Source organism: Hydra viridissima, unplaced genomic scaffold (assembly GCF_058129835.1).
Source record: "Hydra viridissima isolate aposymbiotic clone 2 unplaced genomic scaffold, HvirCarnegie_v1 scaffold_9, whole genome shotgun sequence".
Taxonomy (NCBI): Eukaryota; Metazoa; Cnidaria; class Hydrozoa; order Anthoathecata; family Hydridae; genus Hydra; species Hydra viridissima.
In genome coordinates this window covers 17,689,697-17,711,714 of record NW_028324308.1, presented here as the reverse complement: position 1 = coordinate 17,711,714, position 22,018 = coordinate 17,689,697, and the positions used below count along the sequence as shown (strand labels likewise).

The window sequence follows — 22,018 nt, the reverse complement described above, 5'->3', positions numbered from 1 at the left end:
AATTTTATGCTGATTAAGAACCGTATAAAAACATGGGTCTCAAAATCAACGGAAAGTGCTCTAATCTGATGTCGAAAGTACAAAAATATACCACAAATCGCTAATATTCGCCATCTTGAAAAGTGATTTTTTTTTGTTTAAAAGTTATCCTTTCAAAGTATCAACAGCCTGGTTTTTATTTTTTATATAAAAGATTTCGAATAAAAGAACAAAGAACCGGTGCGTTAAGTTTCATAATCAGGTGTATTGACCGCATTTTTTTTCTCTTACCAGGTAATGAAATTCAATGGCATTTACTCTTATCGCGTCAATTTGCTTCAACTGGATTCTTAGTTTGTTAGCTTGAGTGTCTTTTAAAACTTTTGTCAAATAAGTTGAAAAATTCTTTCATTGATTATATTTTACAATTCACTTTAAAACAAGATAAAAATTTTTTAATTATAAAAATAATTCTTTAAAACTATTGACTTTCTTTTAAAACTTCAAGTTAACCCCCCGTGAATTCATTTTCATTATGTTTGTCATATAAAAAGGAGTGCTTCAGAATAGTTTTTCTGCTTCTTCATTTATCTACATATCATGGCTCTTCGAAGACCAACAATAGACGTTTTTGACTCACTTTCTTTGACAGAAATAGGAGCAAAATTCAAATACGATATCGAAGCTACAATTCACTGGTGCAGAACTTATGGTTTACTCGCTGAAAGCATGAATTGTAGTGTATGTAACGTGCCCTGCACACAGCAAACAAAGAATGGGTCAGTTGATCAAGTTATTTGGAGATGTCCAGTCAAGCGCTGCAAAAGAACCTTTAACATTAGAAAAGGCAGCTTCTTTGAGAAATCTCACCTACAATTGTGGCAAATATTGGGCTTAACTTACGCTTGGAGTAGAAGTGCAGGTAAGAGCCGGGGATTATCAATAAGTGATTTAAGGCAAGAGTTAAATATCGGAAACGACAGTTTCTATTCTGGTATAGTTATGTTAGCTTAAAACACTACTTTCATTTGCATTAACATGAGGTATTTTTCATGTGCCTTTAAAGTAAATCTGCAAATGAAATCAACTTCTGTATTCTGATTGCAATGCACTGCAAATCAACTCATGGAGCTCCCTTCACCTCAACTCACAAGGTCTGTGCTCTTTTAAAATGATTTTAGGTTAATGATTATTTTATGAATGATATATAAAAAAAAGTATGATTCTTTTATCAGAAAATGATGAAACAGTTCAATTCATCTTAGTTCAGAGTGTGTCTGCCTATTGAAAGAGGTTGGCTTGTTACACTTGTTTGCATGACATTGACAGTGTTGTAGAACAGATTGACTGTGGTTACAGTAATAATCAATCGAAAATGGCTGCATTTTAAAGCAAGTTCTATGAAGTTGATCCTTTAAATTATAAAAAGTTGGTTGTTCACTCTTTCAATGTTATGAGCAGATATTTCGGTCAGACTAGCTTTGGTCGGTAAGAATCTTTGATTTTACTCATTTTCCAGTAATTATGGAACTTTAAAACTATTTCATAAAGATGAAATTTCAGGAAATTGTTTTTTTAAGTCTTTGTACATAAGATTTGAAATAGGAGTGAATAAATTGTCAGCAGCCAATGGGATAACCTGTTTTTCACAAAATCTACAAATGTCATTATAAAAAATAAGTAATGTATTTTTAGGGCATTTATGATTAGCATTAGGATAAAAGTATTCCCGAACAACATCATCACAACTAAATGTTCGTTGTTCAAAATTTCAAGTCATTTCATGCTTTAGGTTGATATTTTTATCTAATTGCAAAAAAATACTTTAAAAATGAGAAAGATTTATTTGGAAGTTTTAAAGTTTTCTAAATTTTGAATCTTTTTGATCCTGTGTTTTTTTATTTTTTAAAAAATACTTTTTGAATGTTTTGAAGTTGTAAAGAAGTTATTGCTTGAGTATGCATCTCCTGACTGGAAAAGAGTTGCTATTTATGCCTGTATATATAGAGAATATTATCCAAGTGAATAAGAGCAATAATAAAAATAAAAAAAGCTTCATTTGAAAAGCTCTATGGTATTAATCCATTACAGTTGAAAGAGTTGATAAAAAGTGATAATTATTACAATGAAAAAACAAGATAAAACAAAAAAGAATTTTTTTTCTAAAATTTAATTTAACTGTCTGAATTTTAATTGGATCAGCTAAATATTAGGAAGTAAAGTTCTAATAATATTAATTCACAATTTAACTGTTCTTGTCCGCATTAAAGTAAGATGATTTTTACCAGCAGCCAAACAAAAAGGAAAAAAAACTTAAAAAAATTGCTCTAATAAACATATTATTATGTTAATGATGATTAGCTAAAAGCTAAAAAAACAAAATGAACTTAATATCAAAAAATAAAATTTTTGGGTTATCATTTTCTCGTGGCATATTTAAAAAATTTTTAAAATATCTGGACAACGAAGAACTCAAATTTTTCTGTAATTGTTTTTAATGTAGTTGCAAATATAGCATAATTTGCAGGAGTTTATGTGACTTCAGTCTACATTTAGTTAATAAGAAACTGTAATTATGAGTCATGCATTTATCCTTTAAAATTATATATATATATATATATATATATATATATATATATATTCATGAAGTGATTTATAGAAATACAAAAATCAAAATAATACATTGCAGCTTATGGTATCTCTCAATTCAATATTATATACCTTAAATTTGTTTTTTTGTTGATACTTCATGGATAGTCCAAATTTTTACCTTTTTGTTTTTAAGTGAGGAGTTGTTATTTTACACCAATCTGTATCTGTAAAGTTTTTCAAATGTCAAAAAAATGAAAAGATTATTCTATATTACTCAGTTTAAATCCAAACTGACGTAGTCAGAGATTTGCAATAATTCTGCTGCAAGATGAGTTTTACAATCTGCAAAAAGATGAATTCAACAAAAATTTTTATGCAAGATGAAAGTTTTAAATAAATAAAAACTAAAAAAGCAGACTAAAAATAGCATCTATGAAAAACAATCTTCACTTATACTCTATAACAAACACTCCTCAATTTATACTTAATGAACAGCACTTCTTGATTTGTACTCTTTAAATAACCTTCAGTGTTTACTCAAATGTATATATTCAACTGTCATTATTTTATTTTATTTTTTTAATCAGTTGGAAATTGGGGAATTTTTTCATGAAAACACAATTAAAAGTTATTTTTAGTTCTGTGATATAAAAAAAAAAATTTTATTCATTAATTTTTTCTCAAAGAAGTATTTTCTACAAGCATTAATGAGCATGATTTTTCTTTTAAGCAAAATTTCTCTTTTTTGCAGTCAGTACTCTTTGCAGAGCAATTAACATGGTGATTGTTTTAGTCTTTAATCTTTGAATCAAGATGCTTACTAAATGTGAGGATAAATTCTCACTGAATTTATATCAATGAAATCAAATAAATAAAGTTCAATCTTGTTTATGGAAAAGCAAAATGCAATCAAAGGGAAGCCCTGTTATTTTGATCACTTATCTTAGTACCTGTTAATGGCACATTTTATAACAAAAGCAAGTTACATAGTTGCAACAATTGACAGAAAATGATTAAACTGAACACATTGTTTCAATTATGTAGTCTTTTTCACCATTAAGAGATGTAGGAAAAATATATAAAATAATGAAATGGTTGATGAAATGGATTTTTTTAGCATTTAAACCAGGTATGAAGTCTAAAAGAAAGAAAGTGCATAGCTCATTTGGTAATCATTTTCAGAATGCTTAATTTTCATGTGTCCATTTGAACCTTATATTCAATAAATAATGTTAAAAATTGAATTTTATAAATGTTAACTTAGTAATATTGAATTTTATAAAAATTAACTTAATAAAGTTGATTTTTTTTATATTCAATTTTTTTTTTTACATTATTTATTGAATATTATTAATTCCACATTTAAATGTTTTTAAACTTAAAACATTTTGTTTTGAATAAAAAAAAGTTTACCAAACCAATTTGTCATTTAAAATTAAACAACTTACAACTGATTAACAGGCCAGAGAAACTCACAACATTTAGTTCACTCATAAGACAGTTCCTGACAACAATCTATAAAATATTTATAAAAGCCTTCATAAAGTTTTTCTTTAAATGCTAATAATGTAGTAGCCATCTGTGAAATAAATTGTTTTTGTTACACTGTAAACTTCAATTGAGCTCATTAAGATTTTCTGCGATGTTGTACAGAAAAGCTAAAAGACTTTACCATCCATCGTTTTCAAGTTCATTATAATTTTTATTGTTTTGTAAAAAAAAAAAAAAAATTTCCTGCCTCAAAAAAAATAAAACTAAAATCATTTAAGTACTGTTCCTCTGCTTAAACATTGTATAAGAACTTCACTATAGTTACTGTTCATGTCTTCCAAAAGGCTTTTAAATTGTCTGTGATTTAGTTCTCATGCTCGGATATAATTAATTGTACTGATAGCAGTTTTCATTAAGTTGTATATATATATATATATATATATATATATATATATATATATATATATATATATATATATATATATATATATATATATATATATATATATATTATTGTATATATATATATATATTATTCCCTGAATGTTTTTGTTTTTTTGTTTTTTTGTTTTGTTTTTTTTTGTAATTTAATTGATGCGCAAAACCTTATTATATTTAAATTTATTTTTACTACTCATTTTACCAATTTATTTTAAACTTTACTTGAACATCCAATTGTAACATTTGATTAAAAATAATACTCCTACACAAAGTAAACAACAAATACTCCTCTACCTCCTCTACCTCCTCTACCTCTTACCTAAAGATAGATTTTCTATAAAAATTAACTAAGTAAATATTAAAAAATAAATTGCAATTTTATATATAAATACCTTGTTATAGTTTTTAGCTCTTGGTCATAGTTCTCTGCTATTGATAGATTGACTGTAGAATCTCCATTTTTTATCTTGTTTAAGTCCAATCTGCAGTCAATACAAAGCCCAGATGGAAACCTTGGATCTTGCAATGAATAGTTTGACACCAAATGAACCTTCAGTTCAATATCATGTGTATTAGTAACTTGTCTGTTTGCTTTTTTTCCCCTTGAGCAAAAGCAAATTGCACAAACTTGTGCACGGTTTTCATCGTGTGACTTTGGAGGCATTGTAATTAGCTCAGAAATAATGTTTGATTTTTTAGTTATATTTACTAGCCTAATAATATTTTATATATTTAAATAATTGTTTAGATGTTTTAATTAAAAATATATATTTAAAATCAAACTATTAAATATTAGCTCATTTTTTGCTATTTAGGGCTTAAATGCTCTGTTATTGAAACTCGGAGCTATAGAATAAGTTAAAGGAAGTAAATTTCTGCAAAAATATAATAAAATGGAGGAAAAAGAATGTATACTTTTAAAATTCAACACTCTAGATAAGAAAAATAGTTTTATCCTGTTTTAATGGCTTTTTTTATTTTTGCAAGTTTTAAAGGGCCATTTCTCAAAAATTTCCCAACAAATGTTTTTCATTTTTATAATTTTTATAACTAATATATATATGTAAAAGAATTACACAAAAAGTTTTTGGGGTGTTTTCATAGAGGTTCAGATTCATCCAGGCACACGGTGTTTAGCTTTTCACATCTAAGTAAAGAGCCATTAGGAAAAGTGTAATTAAATGATTTGTGTTTGGTCGTATAATGACAATATAACACTTTCATGACAAATCACCCAGGTTACCAAACCATGTTTTTTTGTAACAAAAAAATGTTCTTCTTGCCAAATGCCTTGAAACAGTCTTTTTAAAATGCAAACTGAGAACTTCAAATTTGTAAAATGGAAACTTTTTTGCAAACCAAAAGATTACATTTTAAGGACCATTGCATTTTACCAGCAACAGCCTGATTTATTAAAAAGTACTTTCCTGTAGACAAATGTCCACACATAAAAGCTTGGCAGGCCACATGTGGCTCGCTGGCGACAGGTTCAGTACTGCTGGTTTAAGTATGTAATAGTTATAAGTTTTTTTTTTATTTATATTAAATACCTTGATTTTGCTGTAACTTTGATAAAACTGTGAACAGTGTAAAAAAATTAAGTAGTAATATTATTGGTGGCTCCAAAACAGGAAGCTTAGATTTATTTACCTTATATTCAAGATTATTGTGTCACCATCTGCTGTTTCTTAGTATGATTCTTTCTATATCCAGTTTAAACTGATCATTGTTGACTCAATTGTGTCTTTTAACTCCATTCCTTAGAGGGCACCATTAAAAAATTTTTTTAAGCACAGTTGTTATGCCTAGAATCAGTGCATCTTAATTTGTCATATTAGTTGCACTGCATATAGCTATAAATTTTGAAATTTTATACTTTTTTGTAAAGTTCATATTAAGTAAATCTTTTATATAAGACTTGTAGTTTTTTTAGTTTTCTAATAATAAATTAGTTTTCATCACAACTTTTTTTGTTTAAAAGTATTACTACATTTTTTAAGGTATCAAAGGTTTGTTGTTAAAACAAATATCACATGAGTTTGGGATGGCTGTACTCAAGAGTAGGTTTGAACTTTTCTCATTATATTCATTTTGTTAATCTTAGGCAATAGTTTAGCATCAGTTTATATACCTTGGCTTTTATATTTAGTTAACACTACAAAAGGAAGCACTAAACTTAATGACATTGTGCTACTAGGTCATCAGCATTACACTTCTTATAACATTTCTGTATGGTAAAGTTACTTTATTAGACGCTGGGACGAATATTCGTTTGTAGGTCATAAGCATTACACTTCATAAGCCATAGTTGAAGACTTTACAGGAAGACCCACAAAAAAATTGGGAACCGGTAAATTACTGATAAATCAACATTTTTTTATAGTAAAAATTTACCAGTTTTTTTTTTATATAATTACCGTTTTTTACCGTCTAAAAAATTAAGCAAAAAAGTGTAAGTTATATTATCTTTAACAAAGATATTTATTTCTGTTATTTTGATCTTTTTATTTATTCATATATAAGAAATAACCTTTCAGAAAGCAAAACTATCAAAGAATTTAGCACTCTTTCGTGATCTTCTCTTTTTAATACAACTTCTTTCATATCTCCTGCAAGATAGGACATTTTAATCCACTTTAAATATTAATTTTAGTAAAAGAAACGCAAATATTTTTGAGAATTCTTTTTAATATTTCGGTAATTAAATTCATAGTTTTTGATCAATACCCATGGAACTTATTTATCCTGAATTGTTTCTTGATTTTCAGCAACACTTGTAATAGCTGCATTGGTTATTCACTAAAAAAGCTTTCTCCACCAAGCATCTTGGCTTCACAAGCCTCCAGTAAATCTATCGCTTCATTCCATCTAGCCAAAGAGCTATGAAGAGCGTATTACTCATACGCTCTTCATAGTTCTTTGCTATAACCCTTTACTTCGCGGTGTTGTTGCACAACAACAGTTAAAAATTGTTGAAAATTTGTTGAAAACAGTTGAAAACTGATAAAAATTGTTAATCACATATAAGTTCTTAAGGACTTATCTGTGATTAACAATTTTGTGAAGTTTGTAAATGAAATGCTATCTTTGGTTGCTTTATTTTCAACAATTTTCAACTGTTGTTGTGCAACAACACCGCGAAGTAAAGGGTTAACGTCTAACAAAGCCTTTACTTCGCTACTTTTTCCAAGTTCTCCATGATGTCCAAAACAAGATTTGGTTGCCTCAAAAAAGGCTATTTTATCTATTTTTTTTTTACTTCACGAGCTAGTAACCATTTGTTAACTATGTACTTTACGTCTTCAAGTTGCTTAGGCACAGATTCAATCAGTTCTTTAAAAAAATACCTTTTTGTAGCATTAAATATATGCTGTAGTCCAAGTTTTTTTTACATAAGTAAACTTATGTATTCGTACATGCCGCTAAAATCTCCTGTTGCCATTACCTCGCTTGACTCATTACCGCTAGCGTAATCAAATAAAAACAGATCTTTGAAAATCGTTGTCATTCACTGCTTCAAACGTTTTAGCAAAAATTTCTTCTATATCATAATCAAGCGCCACTAATTCAATGAATTTTTTAAATATTACTAAAGCTAAACTGGTTTGAATATCCTGTAACTTTTTTTGTAAAAGATTCATAAGGTAATATAATATGAATATAAATACATGCTCAATAGTTTTTCTTGCTAATAACTCTATAGCTTTGGCAACTTCTGTCTTTAATTCTACTTCTTTGTTATAGTCGCCTCCCCGTATACTTTCTTGTTCTGCTCTATAAATCTTGCCTTCTACTATATCATATAGCGCTTCTTTCTTTCCGCTTACAGAAGGATATACCTCCACACTTTTGCTCCTTTCAATGATGGAACAAGTACATATTCTTCTAAAGGTCTATAATCAAAAACATAATGTAATTGCTTAACTACGTGAAAACTTATTGATTCACCTAAAGCGCCTGACGTTACTAAGTCGTCATTATACATCCTGATCTTTAACCGAATTCGACCATCATCATTTTTTTAATACTCACTAATATCGTTTTTTATACGCATTAATATCGTCGATTAACTTTAATTGAACGTTATATTTAATGTTTTAACCTTCTTTCTCTGCAACCTCTTTAGCTGCTAAATCTACATTATCTTTTTGAATTAGTTTTTTATATTATCAAATTTATTTAATGCTTTGGTTACTTTTTGAACTATAAAGCCTTTGTTACTTACTTCTCTGATCCTTTGGTTTCAATACTCCCTACTATCAAACCTAATTTTTACACTGGCAGAATTCTCTATATCATAACTCCTATTTTTACTCTCCCGCGCATCTTCTTTTGTGCTACATACCCTAATTATATAGTTTATACTGTTCCCTTCTTCAGGAAAAGCAGTGCAAGGTTACAGATTGAACATCGTAAACATAAACCTTGCCAAAGCTTCGCTAGCTATAGTATAAGTGTTTGGATCAGTTATTGCTTCTTGTAGTTTATTTAATGCTCCATTAATAAACCTTTCCTTTTTCTCATTACAAATTCCTTCGGATCCTTCAATATCTTGCGGGCTTAAATTTAATACTTTGTTCCAGTCCTTAGGAAAGTCTATATAACTCATAAGGTAATAAGTATTTCTTTTAGTTTTCAATACTTTTCCTCTTCGGACTTCTTCTGTAAATGTTTTCTCTAACTTGTTATATTGTTCTTCATTAAAATAAATACCCTCAAATATCATTAAGACCTTATCTTCAGGTAAAAATGCTTGTATATCAGCGCTGAGATCTTTGAATAAGTCATTTGCATCAGTTTCCGTAGTTATTCTAATCGATTCCACTCGCATCTTTACTAGCTGCTCTACAAAGCAATAAGATAATACGTGACCCATCTCCTTTTTACTACAACCCATATCGTAAGGACGACCTAAAATTATTGCTTCATCTCCCGTTATATCTAAAATTATTTTCTAGTAAGTTATATATCTTAGCTTTTTCTAACTGCTCTCTGTAGTGCTTTTATTTTACGCCCTAGCTGCTTATTCTCATGTTGTAATAAACCTGACATTGCTATCCTTCTCAGTATTAATATCACATTTCATATTTTAAAATTATTATTATTCCTAATTAAATACTTGCTATAAAGCAGTAAAAACTTATGAACTTTTTTGAATTTAAATCAGCTATTGACCAAAAGTTTTCTTTTAACACCGTTAAAAGTAACAGTAATAATTTAATTATTGTAAAGGAGCATTTTGAAAGCGACATTTATTATTTAATTATTGTAAATGGGTTTTGTTAAATGTGGCATTTGTAACGTAATTATTATTATTGTTAATGGTTAGTTTATTGATGCGTGCTCTCCACAGACCTCTTTTTTTATTATATATTCTGTTGGTGGAGCAACTTTGTCACTCTTCTATTTTGTACCAGTTAAATACATTGTCTCTCCAAAGTAAAAGAATCAGTGTTTTATCTTCGAGATTTTACAAGGAATTTTATTTTCAACCGCTTAACATTGCTAGCCTGGTTTCTACCAAAAAAAAAGATTTTTGATTTATTATAGCTGTTCAACATACACCACATCAAAAGGGCTAGATAGATCTGTCCCCGTAATAAGGGAAACCCACTGCAAAGGGAGAATGACCCTGTCTTTTTATCGCCTAGGCTTTTTGATGCATCCAAAATTCCGATCAAATGGCAACTTCTCTAAGATTTCTGGCAAATTAAGCTTAATTTTCTTACATTCTAATTTAAGTTTCGTGATTATTGCGAGACACGCGTAAAAATTATATAAAAAAAAGGTTTAGTTGATAATATTTTTATAATACCGTCATACTTTGGCGTATTCTGCAGAAGATTTGAGTTCTGATACTGCATTATATCCGCAATTTGATTATTTTGGACGTTGACTTTAATACTGCCTTAAAAAACGTTCAAATACTTTGCGTCAGGCTTTTTAATGTAACAATAAAAATTTCTAATCAGGTTGATTTTCATCCATTTGCACATTTTCTCCTTTCGCCATTGCTCTAGGCTTAGAAAATAAAACCAGCTGACCAAATGGAGCGAAATGATTGGATAAGCGAAATTAAGAACTTTTAGTACCGAAACATTGGACTTAATTACTTTTTGTCCAAAAAAGTTGGTGTTTCTTTTTTTTGGTTTATTTAGAAAGGGGACTTAGGTACATAGCTAAGCTTCTATATTTAAACAGCACATAAAGCTTAACCGGAAAAGTAGCAATGGTTGTTTGATTTTGACAGAAATGTGACTTAAGTACTTTTAGCACTGAGGTCTTCATAACCAGTGTTGAACATATTAAGAAAAGTGTATTAGTCAGACTTTTTTAATTTGTTTAATGGACAAATTCGCTAAATTGGCTTCGGCTGACCACTGTGGAGCGCAAAAGCTACGGCTAGGCAGTTCATCAAATCGCAATAGTGGCAATCCTTGTTGTTGATTGAATAGCACCATAGCGAGCTAATAATTTCTTGAGATAATATTTATGGACATATTCAAGTATTCAAAATTAAATCTTTAAGATACAATTTTTCGCTTAATTATATAAATTATATAAATTGCGTAAAAGGAAATTATATCAAGGTAACTGTTTTCTTTTACTATACAACCCAATTTTTACATTTGGAAAATTTAACTCTAGTAAAGTGTAAAGTTTTCGTGAGTTAAATTTTAACATTTCTTTCCTTCAAAGTTTTTGCAAACGTTTAAGGTTTCCGTTGTTTGACAGGCCCGTATTTAATTTTACATTTACAAGAGCTGAAGTGGTCAATTTTGGAGCGCTTGATGGTGACAGTGCATTACTTTGATATGAAACCGAAACATGCATATTTTATAATTATAATAAACTTTGTTTAGAAAGTTTGGAAAAGCTTTTAAACTATTCGTCTTTAAAGAGATTAGAAATTTGTCAAAAATATATTTCCTGAAATCTATCTAGTCTCATTTCTTAATAGTCAAGACTTTCTTTCAATATATGCATGTAAAAATTATCTAAGTATAAGTATTTACCGGGGTTTATTGAAAGTGGAGGCCCGCCGGATGCTTTAGCATGTTAAATAGTTTCTGTCGGGGATAATTCTTTATTTGAAATAACTCGAGATGCAACCTTTTTGGCTGCTTTGGCATCATTTCTTGCTAAAGATTGAAGGTTTTCCCTGTACTTTATTTGAGAGCTTTAGTGTGGCAAACCTTTTCCTAAATGGCTGAGGCATGTGCTGCAACACAGACTTGGTTCTTTCTTGCAGCTTTGAACGACCAATTCGGCTAATTAGGCAATTACACATCCTGCCTTTTGTTTCCAGTCTCACTTGTATTGACCTAAAAACAAACAAAGGGGGGGGGGGGGGGGGGGGAGAGCAACTTCTTATTCCTCTTGTTTCCGACGCAAAGTAGTTTTTCAGACAGAACAACCCAGCTAACACAAAACGTTCGAGTACGTTCAAAGAACGTTAGAAATGTTCTTAGAACGTTCTTAGAACGTGCCCGACCGTTTCTAACGTTCTACGAACGTTTCTTGAACGTTTTGTGTTAGCTGGGAAGCACACAAACTTTCAATTTTTATCATGAATTGCACGATTTGGAATTGTGTTAATTCACTAAATCTAACTTTAATAAATCAAACTCTGCCTTTAACAAAATTTAACCTAAACTTATTTTGGATTACAATCCACTTAACATACTTACAATTACTAATATGTTTATAATTATTTAAATTAATGATACTTGTTAACAATTATTAATGATACTTGTTAACAATTACAATTTTTAACATACTTATTACCATTTAAATCAATAATACTTGTCACACTTATTGACAATTTAGAAGAGATTATTTGATGAGACCTACTAACGAGTTTTACTGCTCTTCAAATGATTATATTATATACAAATATTATATACAATATTCTGTCCTTCATAATATTTCTCTCTTCAAAATTATTACACTTTTAGAAAGCTTTTGATAAAGATTTTCTCTTTTTTTGCCCCTGCAATTAATTTTATAAAACCATTACAATTGTTTTTCAAAAAAAAAACCCTAATGTGTAATGATTGATTTTCCTCAGACTGGCCATCCGATCTCTTTATCGGTCAGTTATCTTAGTTATCTAAATTTTTTAAATCAATTATCTTAGTCAATATAACAAATATTTGGTTTTCTCACAGTTTTTCTGTTTTAACAAAAACAAATATTTTTTATTTTCTATGTAGGTATCCTTAGAAAAGTTTTTCAATCATTTTTGGCATTTTTACGTATTTTGGCAGTAGCTTACATGCGTAAAAATGCCAAAAATAACTAATACTGCCATATATCTGTAACCCATTAACCAATCTGACTGAAATTTTATCTAGAGTGTGGTGTGGCTATAGGCAACATTTACACTAAATTTTATTAAATTATATAAAGTGGTTCTCATTCTACAGGTGTCTTTATTGGCGCACTACAAAGTCCAAATTTCACTCACTTTGAACATTCAAATAAAGTTATTTTCCGCGGACAAAATAAAATGATTTCAAAACTTGCATCACAGGGTACCTTGATATGTACGCCATCACCCCATATAAGTTACATATGGGTCAGCTAGGTTGGCATTATCGCGATCCATGATAACCGCCCAGCCAGCACAAAACGTTGAAACAAAGTTGAAATAACGTTGATCAACGTCGATCAACGTTATTTCAACGTTGTGTGCTTGCTGGGCGTGGATTAAAGACAATGGTAACAAGATAGCCCGACGCTTTTATTAATCGAATAACAATTGAAGTCATGATCTTGATTCCTTAAATATGTTCATAAGTAATAGAAGAACTAACTTCGACTCCTTTTAACAAATTGGAATATTGTTAATGGTTAGCACAATGTTTATATTTCTCAAAATATAAATTTTAACAACTTAAGATAATCTCTTAGAACTTTTGTTTTTATTTTATATATATATATTTTATTTTGTAAAAATATTCTTTCTAAAGCAAAAAAACTGCCGCTGGTTTGTATAAAATAAAATTTTGTATGCATCATGTCGTAAGTTTTTATCAAATCAAATTTCATAGATCTAAAGCAGAAATGATTTTATAAGTAATAACTTATCGCATATAATTCTTTTAAATTGAACCAAGGACGTATTAATAGATGGACGTTCTACACATTGTTATAGATCAAAGGAGCCGCCAATTTGCCAAAAACAATGCCTGTTACCGTCAATTTTCTAAATTCCTAATACAAATATTCCGACTTCTACTCGTCAAATTTGTTTCGCTAAACTTTCCTCAGTAAACCCATTATAAATATGCATTTACTGAAACTTATGGTTGTAAAAGACGAAAAAATTAATCAAGAATAGCTCACAAATCTGAAAAAGGTTGATTTGAGCTATGAACCTTGCTAAATAAAAATTTAACTTTGTTTAAACTTTGACGTCTAAAACTTGGCTTTTGCAAAAAGGCTATGTATGGTTTACTGGAATGGATAGAGTAAAGTAAAACAAATTTTCTTTGTTAAGTTAAAGTTGCTATGATATAGTTTAAAGGTCGAATAAGAGGTTTTCATTGTTCTTTTCTTCCCACTCTCAGATTATGCTTCCCACTTTAAGGCTCAAGTCAATGAATATTTCTTATTTTTGTCGGAAATGTTGAACTTATTTGCCTCGCTTTTTTTTTTTTCTTGAATTAAAGATTTTTTTTTTCGTGAATGACCTTGTTAAAAATTTTCTTATTTTCGATACCTAAATCGTATTTTGTCTAAGGTACTATAACTAAAAGCATCTTAAAGTTTGTAAAAAACTATTGGTTTCTGAAGTTGGAAAGAAATATAAAGTATGTATTTTTAATGAGCACTTTTGATAAAACACTTTTAAACAGTCATGTAAAGCTACTTTAACTTATAATGATCTTATCATTTTTATTATTATTGTTGTTACTAATAGTAACAACATATGATTAAAAAAATACATAAGACCATACCTTTAGTTGCATATTCTTGAGCCATCTACAATGATATACAATCTTATTTTTAACCTTTTCTAGATATATCAAAAGAAGTAATCTTATATTCCTATCTATTATCTCATTACTTGGTAAATAATGAGTCTTCATGAGAAATATTTAAAACATTTATGTAAAAGGTGAGGCTGGATAATAAAACAGGATAGTCACTATCAATTAAAACCTGTTGTTATCTTTTAACAAGCAACTCTTAGTTTTTACAAGCTGGATATAACCTCAGACAATCAAAAAGTTCATCCTGAATATTTATGTAAATCATGTTATATGGTCTCATACAGATTAGATATAGAATCAAAAAAAGGGTTTGAAGTAGAGAGGAGTGATAAATTCTTCACTTTTTCTGAACACACAGAAACCTGTTACGTATGTAACACACTCACAAGAGTTGGAAGAAATAAAAAAAAGTACATGCGATAAGTATTTATCAACAGTTAAAAGCATTTGCATCAAAAAATGGCTTTGACTGTTACAATGAAAATAAAAAAATTATTTTGAAATGGTTAAAATCAATAGTTATTGCCAATCAAATGGCATGTGGAGACTAATTTATTTAAATCATAAAGTGCCATTATCCATTAATATTAACAAATCTCTTGCAGATCAACTAAATCTTCAATGTGCTAATATCATATTCCCCAACATTTCATGCATAAACATCTGTAAAGGTAATAATGACTTCCACTATCTTTTTTCCTAATCAGAAAAAAATTTTCTGTTTTAAAAACTTCCAAAGTACATCAAATGAGGATGTTGGAATAATTGAAACGAAAGAAGGCAATACAGTTGAAAACTTTAAAGTTGTTAGACATAAAGATTGTTCATTAATATGTTCAGAAATCTGTTGTGATTTACCATCTACCGTACTAACTTGCGTGTAATAGAATCCAGGTTAAAGAATAAAAAGTCAATCATCTATTACCTTTAACTAGCCATTTTTTAACTGTGCGCATTTTCTTACACCAGTTTAGACATTAAGTTCCTCAACATGCGAGTATAAACACACCTTTAGTACCAATGTAACATTTCTTTTCGTGCTTTTTAAAATTCGATTCTCTAAGATAATTATTGTCATTTTGGACAGGTAAATTTAGTTATTAGCCGTTCTTCTGATTTTTTTTTTTTTGTTTCTTCTTCTTCAATCGACATCTGAATAATCGACATCTCAGTAAAAAGGAAAAATATTGGTATGAGCTCTAATTCGAAGTCCTCCGATAAAAAGTCCGTTAACACTTCAAGTCTAGCTCAATAAAATCCTCCGCAACTAATTCAATTTCGTTATCAATATTTTCAAGCAAAAAAGAATAATCTTGATTAGCATTGAAATTTTCTGTCATACTCATTTTATGTATCGCTGCTTAGAAAAATATTATCATTATAAATTAGATTATAACTTTATATATGGATCATGAAATTATAAATGGAATTTTTTTTGTCATAAGTTTACATAAATGTAAACAAGTCTTTATAAAAGTTTACGAGAATCAATGAAATATTTTAGTTTTTTTAACCAAAAGTTAGTATCGGCAATATGACTAATAAACTAAAGAATATAGGGCGCGCTTACACTTTCTGCCCCCCCCCCCCCCCCAAAAAAAAAAAGAAAATTTTTGTGATTAATTCAGATATTCAGCATTTTAGGTTGATTTAAGATCGTATAAAAATATAGGTCTCAAAATCAATTGAAAGTGCTCTAATCTGAAGTTGAAAGTATAGAAATAGACAATAAATCGCTAATGTTCGTCATCTTGAGTTAATTGAGTTGATAAACTCATGGACATAAAAGAGATGGACGTGCAACATTAATTTTTTTTGCGAACCATGCTCGTTGCGCATTGTCACAAATCTTTTGTTTGAATTAATAGAAATTTAATTCTCTGTACTTCGTTTTATATCAGTTTTTAAATAAAAACAATTTAATCATTCGTAAAATGTTCATAAATTCCACTTTTACTTCAAAAGTAAAAAAAAATTTTAAATATAAAAAGGTTGGGTTCTATTTCCATGCACCATTTTTTTTTTAACTCAATATTTTTTACAAAAGTACTCCAAAAGAAATTGTGGAAGTACACAAAAAAGGTAGAAAAAAAAAAAAAAAAAAAGAAACGAAAAACGTGCTTTAAGAACAAAGCAAGTCTTTTATCATCAAATTATGAAAACGCAGTTTTTTATACGTAACGTCAACTCATTTTGACTCAACTCATTCACAGAATAACTGAGTATTAATTAGTCTTATAATAACTATTTTTATAAAAATAAATGTAATTTAAAAATCCAAAATACATTTTATAAATATACTGTAAATACTCAAAAACGACTATCAAGCGTCACTTGATTGAATCCGTTGTGAATGCACAAATTGAACCTATGTCAATAAAAGCCTTATTCTTTAGGAAGACTATTATCTAAGCAAATATTATGATAAAGAGAAATGGAGAAATATTACAACATAAAAGTGTAGAATTATGAAGTGAGCAGTAATGGAGAAGTTTAAGAAACAGAAAACTATGAAGAATCCACACTCACCACATCATTGTGTAGTGCAACTTCATCAGCAAATGCAGTACCAACAAATTCACGAAAATAACTGTAAAAACTAGTACAAAAACTCTGTGTCTCATTAATAACTCTCTTACTCAGATGCAGAAGAAGAACAAAATTATCTACATTTCTGTCATCGCCAATTATACCATTGATATAGACAGCAAATTCATCATAGCTGAGCTTTGTCCCATATTCCCTTAATAGCCCAATAAGTCTTCTTTCCATACTCTACATAAAATGCAAATTTCCTCTAATATAAAAAAATTAAAATTAAGTAAGTTTAATTAGCATTAATATTAAAACCTACTTCAATATCTTGCATATGTTTTTTTTGTAACTCATTTCCTATTCTAGCTATCTCTCGAGCAACTTCTTTGATTTGTTCTTCAGTAGGTTCTGAATTAGCTGATTGATGTCCAAAGTCTTTAGTTACGTGAGGATGAGTTGTAATTACCATTGAGCTAACATTGTTAGAGGAACTTGAGCTAGTTTTAAGGGAGGAACCATCATCATTTTGACTGAAAGGAATAGATGAGCGTGGTAAATATAGAGAAAATCCAGCGCTCTGAGTAGAACTTATCATTCCAGAGTCCGATTTTTTTCCACAGTCACATTGTAATCCTGAATAGTTTAATATTTTATAAACCACAAGATAAAAACTGTGTTTGAAACAAGCAAAACAACTTACAAAAACTTTCTACCAAACAAGAGAAAGAAAATCAGTTTAAACAAACTGGACATTGAATAAATCAAATATGACCATAAAATAAAGGTTTTGCATTTTTTGAGGAAATGCTCCAAATAAATAGTTTATATCAGACTGTGTAGAATATAAAAATCCTTTTTATTAACTATTTATAAATTTTGGCTTTTTGTTTCAATCCAACCTATCAAGTATTAATTCCTATTTAACAGCGATGTTTCCTAATTATCAATAAAAAAATTTTCCTTGTATAAAATGAAATAATTTGCTAATTTAATCATTTTAGGACACTTTTTTTTTTATATAGAACTCAGTTGTTTGTTGGGAGAGACATTTAGAATTTTAAACAATTATGGTTAAGTCTTGTTTTGGAGAAAAAATAAAGCCAGGTGTTCAAACACATACTAGGAACTTTGAAGATTATTACTGAACACTTGAAGATTTTGAAATCACTATGTCATTAAAAATTTATATTATTTTGAAACATGTAGCTCCTTTTTGTACAAAAGGAGAGAAAGGTTAAGGTAACTACTTAGCTGTGGGGTCTATTCATTATAGCTTTCTCAATAAATCTTGAAAAAGACTCAAGATTTTCAGAATTAACAGAGCTTATATTGAATATTTTTTAAAATGTAATCAGTTTTAAAGAAAAAAATCTTGCAAATGTGGCAAAAGATTCTGGTAGTATATTCACGTTTTAACAATATTTTATATTACCCTGAGTCAAATCACAAAACGTAAAAATGGTTAAAGAAAACTGTGTGAACATATAGATAAAAAACTATGTCCACCAATCTATATATATCCATAAATCTATCCATCATTTTACACACACACACACACACACACACACACACACACACACACACACACACACACACACACACACACACACACACACACACACACACACACACATACATACATTTTACTTAGAAAATGAATTTAAAATGTCAAAAAAATGTATACTTTACCTTCATTATACTCTCTTGACTCTCTTTTTTGAGGAGAAGCTCCAAATTCGTTAATTTTTAAGAAATAATCAAACAAATCTTCTGTTTGTTTGTAGCATCTAGCACGCAGATGATTTGAAATAACCATTTTTACTTAAGCAAATTAAATACTTTATCGAATTAAACAAAATAAAAATTAAATAAAACAAACTCTTATGTTTCTCTTGGGAAAATCCCTTCTCTAAAACTATGTTTCATCAACAACTTAATAACTTTAAGGTAAATACCCGAGGAATAACATAAAAGACTTACCAGAGACTGCCGATCCGTTACTGTTTATCGGATTATCGGATTGCGCACCGAACTATGTTTGCTGATCTGGGGGCCAATGCTATAAACATAAAAAACGAAGTTTTTTCCGTAAAACACGAAGTTTTTACCGTAAAAAGCGAAGAAAAAAAAAGTCCATTGCTATAAACCAGGGATGGCCAGACTTTTTGGCATGAGAGCCGCATTCAAATGCTTACGTGAACCGAAGAGCCGCATTAAATAATTCGTTAAGAAAATTTTTCTGCATTCTTTTTTTAAAGATATTTTGCCTTACAAAAAAATTAGAAACTGGTGGCAAGAAAGTGCTGTAAAATACTCCATAAAGTTAAACTTAAACTTTTATGAAAAGAAATAAATCTTTCTAAAGAACTTTTTCTAAAAAACATTTTGTGTACAAATTTTATGTTTACAACTAGTTTTTATGTCTAAATTAAAAAAAAAAAATTTTTAAAGTCAAAAACTTTACTTTAAATGTAAGCTTTTTTAGAATTTCAAATTATCTTGAGTGTTTCGAAAAACTCATTTCAATCAAGTTAAATAAAAATCTGATTCCCTTTTATTCTCACACAAGAAAAACTAGTTATAGAATTGTTTTAAGAAGCATATTCACGTCATAAGTTTTTAAAAAAGTAACAAAATTACAAAATTATGAATTTTCCAATCAGGCACTAAGATTCTGAACTTTACTGGTAAGTTTCTTAAAATCTGGCTTCAAGCTTGTAGTTGCTGTTCTAAGTAATTCTGACAAATGCTCAGTGGTTAGATTTGCACGATACTTTGATTTGACAAATTTCATAGTGGAAAATAAAGATTCACATGTGTATGTTGAACCAAAAATTGAAATAAATTTTATGCTAATCTTTTTCAGTAGGGGATACTTAACCTCAGGCACTATCTTCCAAAATTCCAATAAAGTTAGTGTTTTATGCAGCATCAGAAGATTTTGATCTTCTTGAAGATCTAATATTTCTGTTTCAAATTGAGGTACTTCTTCAACTATGTTTGATGGAATTGGACAACCATCACCAATAATATCAATTAAAAAAGGATTTATTATAAATCCTAAAGATGATTTAAGTGCAATCAAATCTATAAACATTTTTTGAAAGTCTTCTAGTAAATTCTGTAATTTTTCCCTGTATGATTCAATCTTATGGTCATCATACTGAATTGAAGGACTAGAAATAATCATCTTCATTTGAGGAAAATGGTTAAAGGTTTTTAAAGTAAGATCTCTCTGAAAAAGGGTAATTTTTTTTTGAAAACTAAAAATAGTCTGAGCAAGATCAGATATAATTTTTTCTATTCCCTGAAGAGATAAAATCAGACTTTGTAAATGTTGCATTATATCAGTCAAAAACAAAAGATCTTGCAAAAAGTTCATATCATCAAGAATTTCAAAAGTCTTTTTCTTTTCAATCAAAAAAGATTTAATTGGTTCTAATAATTCTACGAACTTATATAAAGCATCACTACTTGAAAGCCACCGTGCAGCACAGTAAAACGATAGGTCATTTGGTTTGTCAGCAAGATCCAATTCATCAATAAAGTTTTTAAACTGTCTGTGATTTTTAGCATTTGATCGAATGTAATTTACAATTTCTGTCACTGATTTTAGAACGATTGAAAAATTTAAATGTTTAGCTACTAAATGTCCTCGAATGAATCAAACAATGAACTGGAATGAACTCTGGATACTTAGGATCAATTTTTAATAAACTAATAAGTCCAACATGTTTGCCAACCATTGCTGGTGCACCATCTGTAGCAACACTAACAAGTTTGTTGTATTAAAAATTAAACATCGGTTTATTTTCTTTTTCAATAAGTGCAAATTTTTCTGTCCAATCTTCATTAAATATTCTTTTCTCGTCATCAATTTTTCTTTTCTTACTGTTGTAGCGAAGTGGATTATTGTTAGTATTTACTTTGTCCATTTCAAAAAAATAAGTTATGCGATTAAGTAAAGTTAATTCGAAAAGAGTCGAAATGAAATTCCAAGAGCCGCATGCGGCTCGCGAGCCACGTTTTGGCCATTCCTGCAATAAACATTCAAAAAATTCCGTTTTTAAGATAAAAACTTCGCTATTAAATCCAATGCTATAAACGAACAAGGAAATCGCCTTTTCAGATAAAAAATGCGTGTTTTTGAAAAAAAAACTTCAGATAGATTTTTGATCTCAATTTTAGATATTTTCTTCGTGATTTTTGGCGGCCATTGTTGGAACAACGTTAGCGCTTCAAAATCATTGAACATTCTTTGTTTGCGTTTTTATGTAGATATTTTATAGATAAAACTGAAAAGGATTTTAGTAACTCCATAATAAACTAATTACTTAAAATATGCATTTAATCGATTATTCAGTTCCTTGTTGTGTCGACAAATATGCCATATAATACACAAATACACAACAAAATAATACACAAATACACAACAAAATAAAATGCTGTCTAAAGAACTTAAAATGATACTAGCAATAAAGATCAGAGAAAATAAAGAGGTTCTTCTTGGGAACTTAGTATGCTTTAATTAGTAAACTATTTAAATAAAAATACGTATAATTACATGTATGTATATACATGTAATTATACATATGCTATATATTACATACTTATACTATAACAACACTTGTGTATATATATATATATATATATATATATATATATATTTACAAGTGTTGTTATAGTGTAAGTATGTAATATATAGCATATATTAACATAATATAAGTACGTAACCAAATAATCATATATTTCTAACTAAAGATTTTACATTCAAGTTTACACACAAATAGTTATAAACTAATACGAAGTAAACTACTAATAGTGCTAATAATATTTAGCAAGGGTTATAATAATGGCAATTTAATCATTATATTCAAAAACAGTAGCAACAGGAGAGATATATTACAATATATAAAATTAACAATGATAAAATGATGTAATCTATAGTATATATCAATTTTATATATGTAATATATATA

General features: G+C 28.8%; 3 protein-coding genes across 9 annotated transcripts; 1 reads left to right on the top strand and 2 right to left on the bottom strand.

The window, feature by feature from the left end:
- The first annotated feature begins 61 nt into the window (after positions 1–61).
- On the top strand, positions 62–9,948 carry LOC149884368 (uncharacterized). Of its 7 annotated transcripts, none has more exons than XR_016455758.1 (5): positions 62–901; positions 1,046–1,133; positions 1,215–1,467; positions 6,504–6,563; positions 6,653–9,948. XR_016455758.1 is itself a non-coding variant. In XM_090098192.1 (2 exons), exons 1-2 carry the CDS (start codon positions 580–582, stop codon positions 1,265–1,267), a joined length of 375 nt encoding a protein of 124 aa, XP_089954318.1. In that variant the 5' UTR covers positions 75–579; the 3' UTR covers positions 1,268–2,385. The 7 variants fall into 7 exon arrangements, 1 of the variants encoding a protein (XP_089954318.1); XR_016455757.1 differs by having other exon boundaries at positions 63–901; positions 1,245–1,467; XR_016455756.1 differs by having other exon boundaries at positions 63–1,133.
- Positions 9,949–16,501: 6,553 nt separating this feature from the next.
- Positions 16,502–19,092, bottom strand: LOC149884367 (uncharacterized). The gene is made up of 5 exons (XM_090098040.1): positions 19,020–19,092; positions 18,729–18,860; positions 17,359–17,672; positions 17,034–17,279; positions 16,502–16,872 (listed from the first exon to the last, which is right to left on the bottom strand). The coding sequence occupies exons 2-5, from the start codon at positions 18,853–18,855 to the stop codon at positions 16,828–16,830; spliced, it is 732 nt and encodes a 243-aa protein (XP_089954166.1). The 5' UTR covers positions 18,856–18,860; positions 19,020–19,092; the 3' UTR covers positions 16,502–16,827.
- Positions 19,093–19,698: 606 nt separating this feature from the next.
- On the bottom strand, positions 19,699–20,974 carry LOC149884366 (general transcription factor II-I repeat domain-containing protein 2B-like). The gene is made up of 3 exons (XM_090098749.1): positions 20,932–20,974; positions 20,710–20,799; positions 19,699–20,645 (listed from the first exon to the last, which is right to left on the bottom strand). The coding sequence occupies exons 1-3, from the start codon at positions 20,972–20,974 to the stop codon at positions 19,699–19,701; spliced, it is 1,080 nt and encodes a 359-aa protein (XP_089954875.1).
- Positions 20,975–22,018: the final 1,044 nt, after the last annotated feature.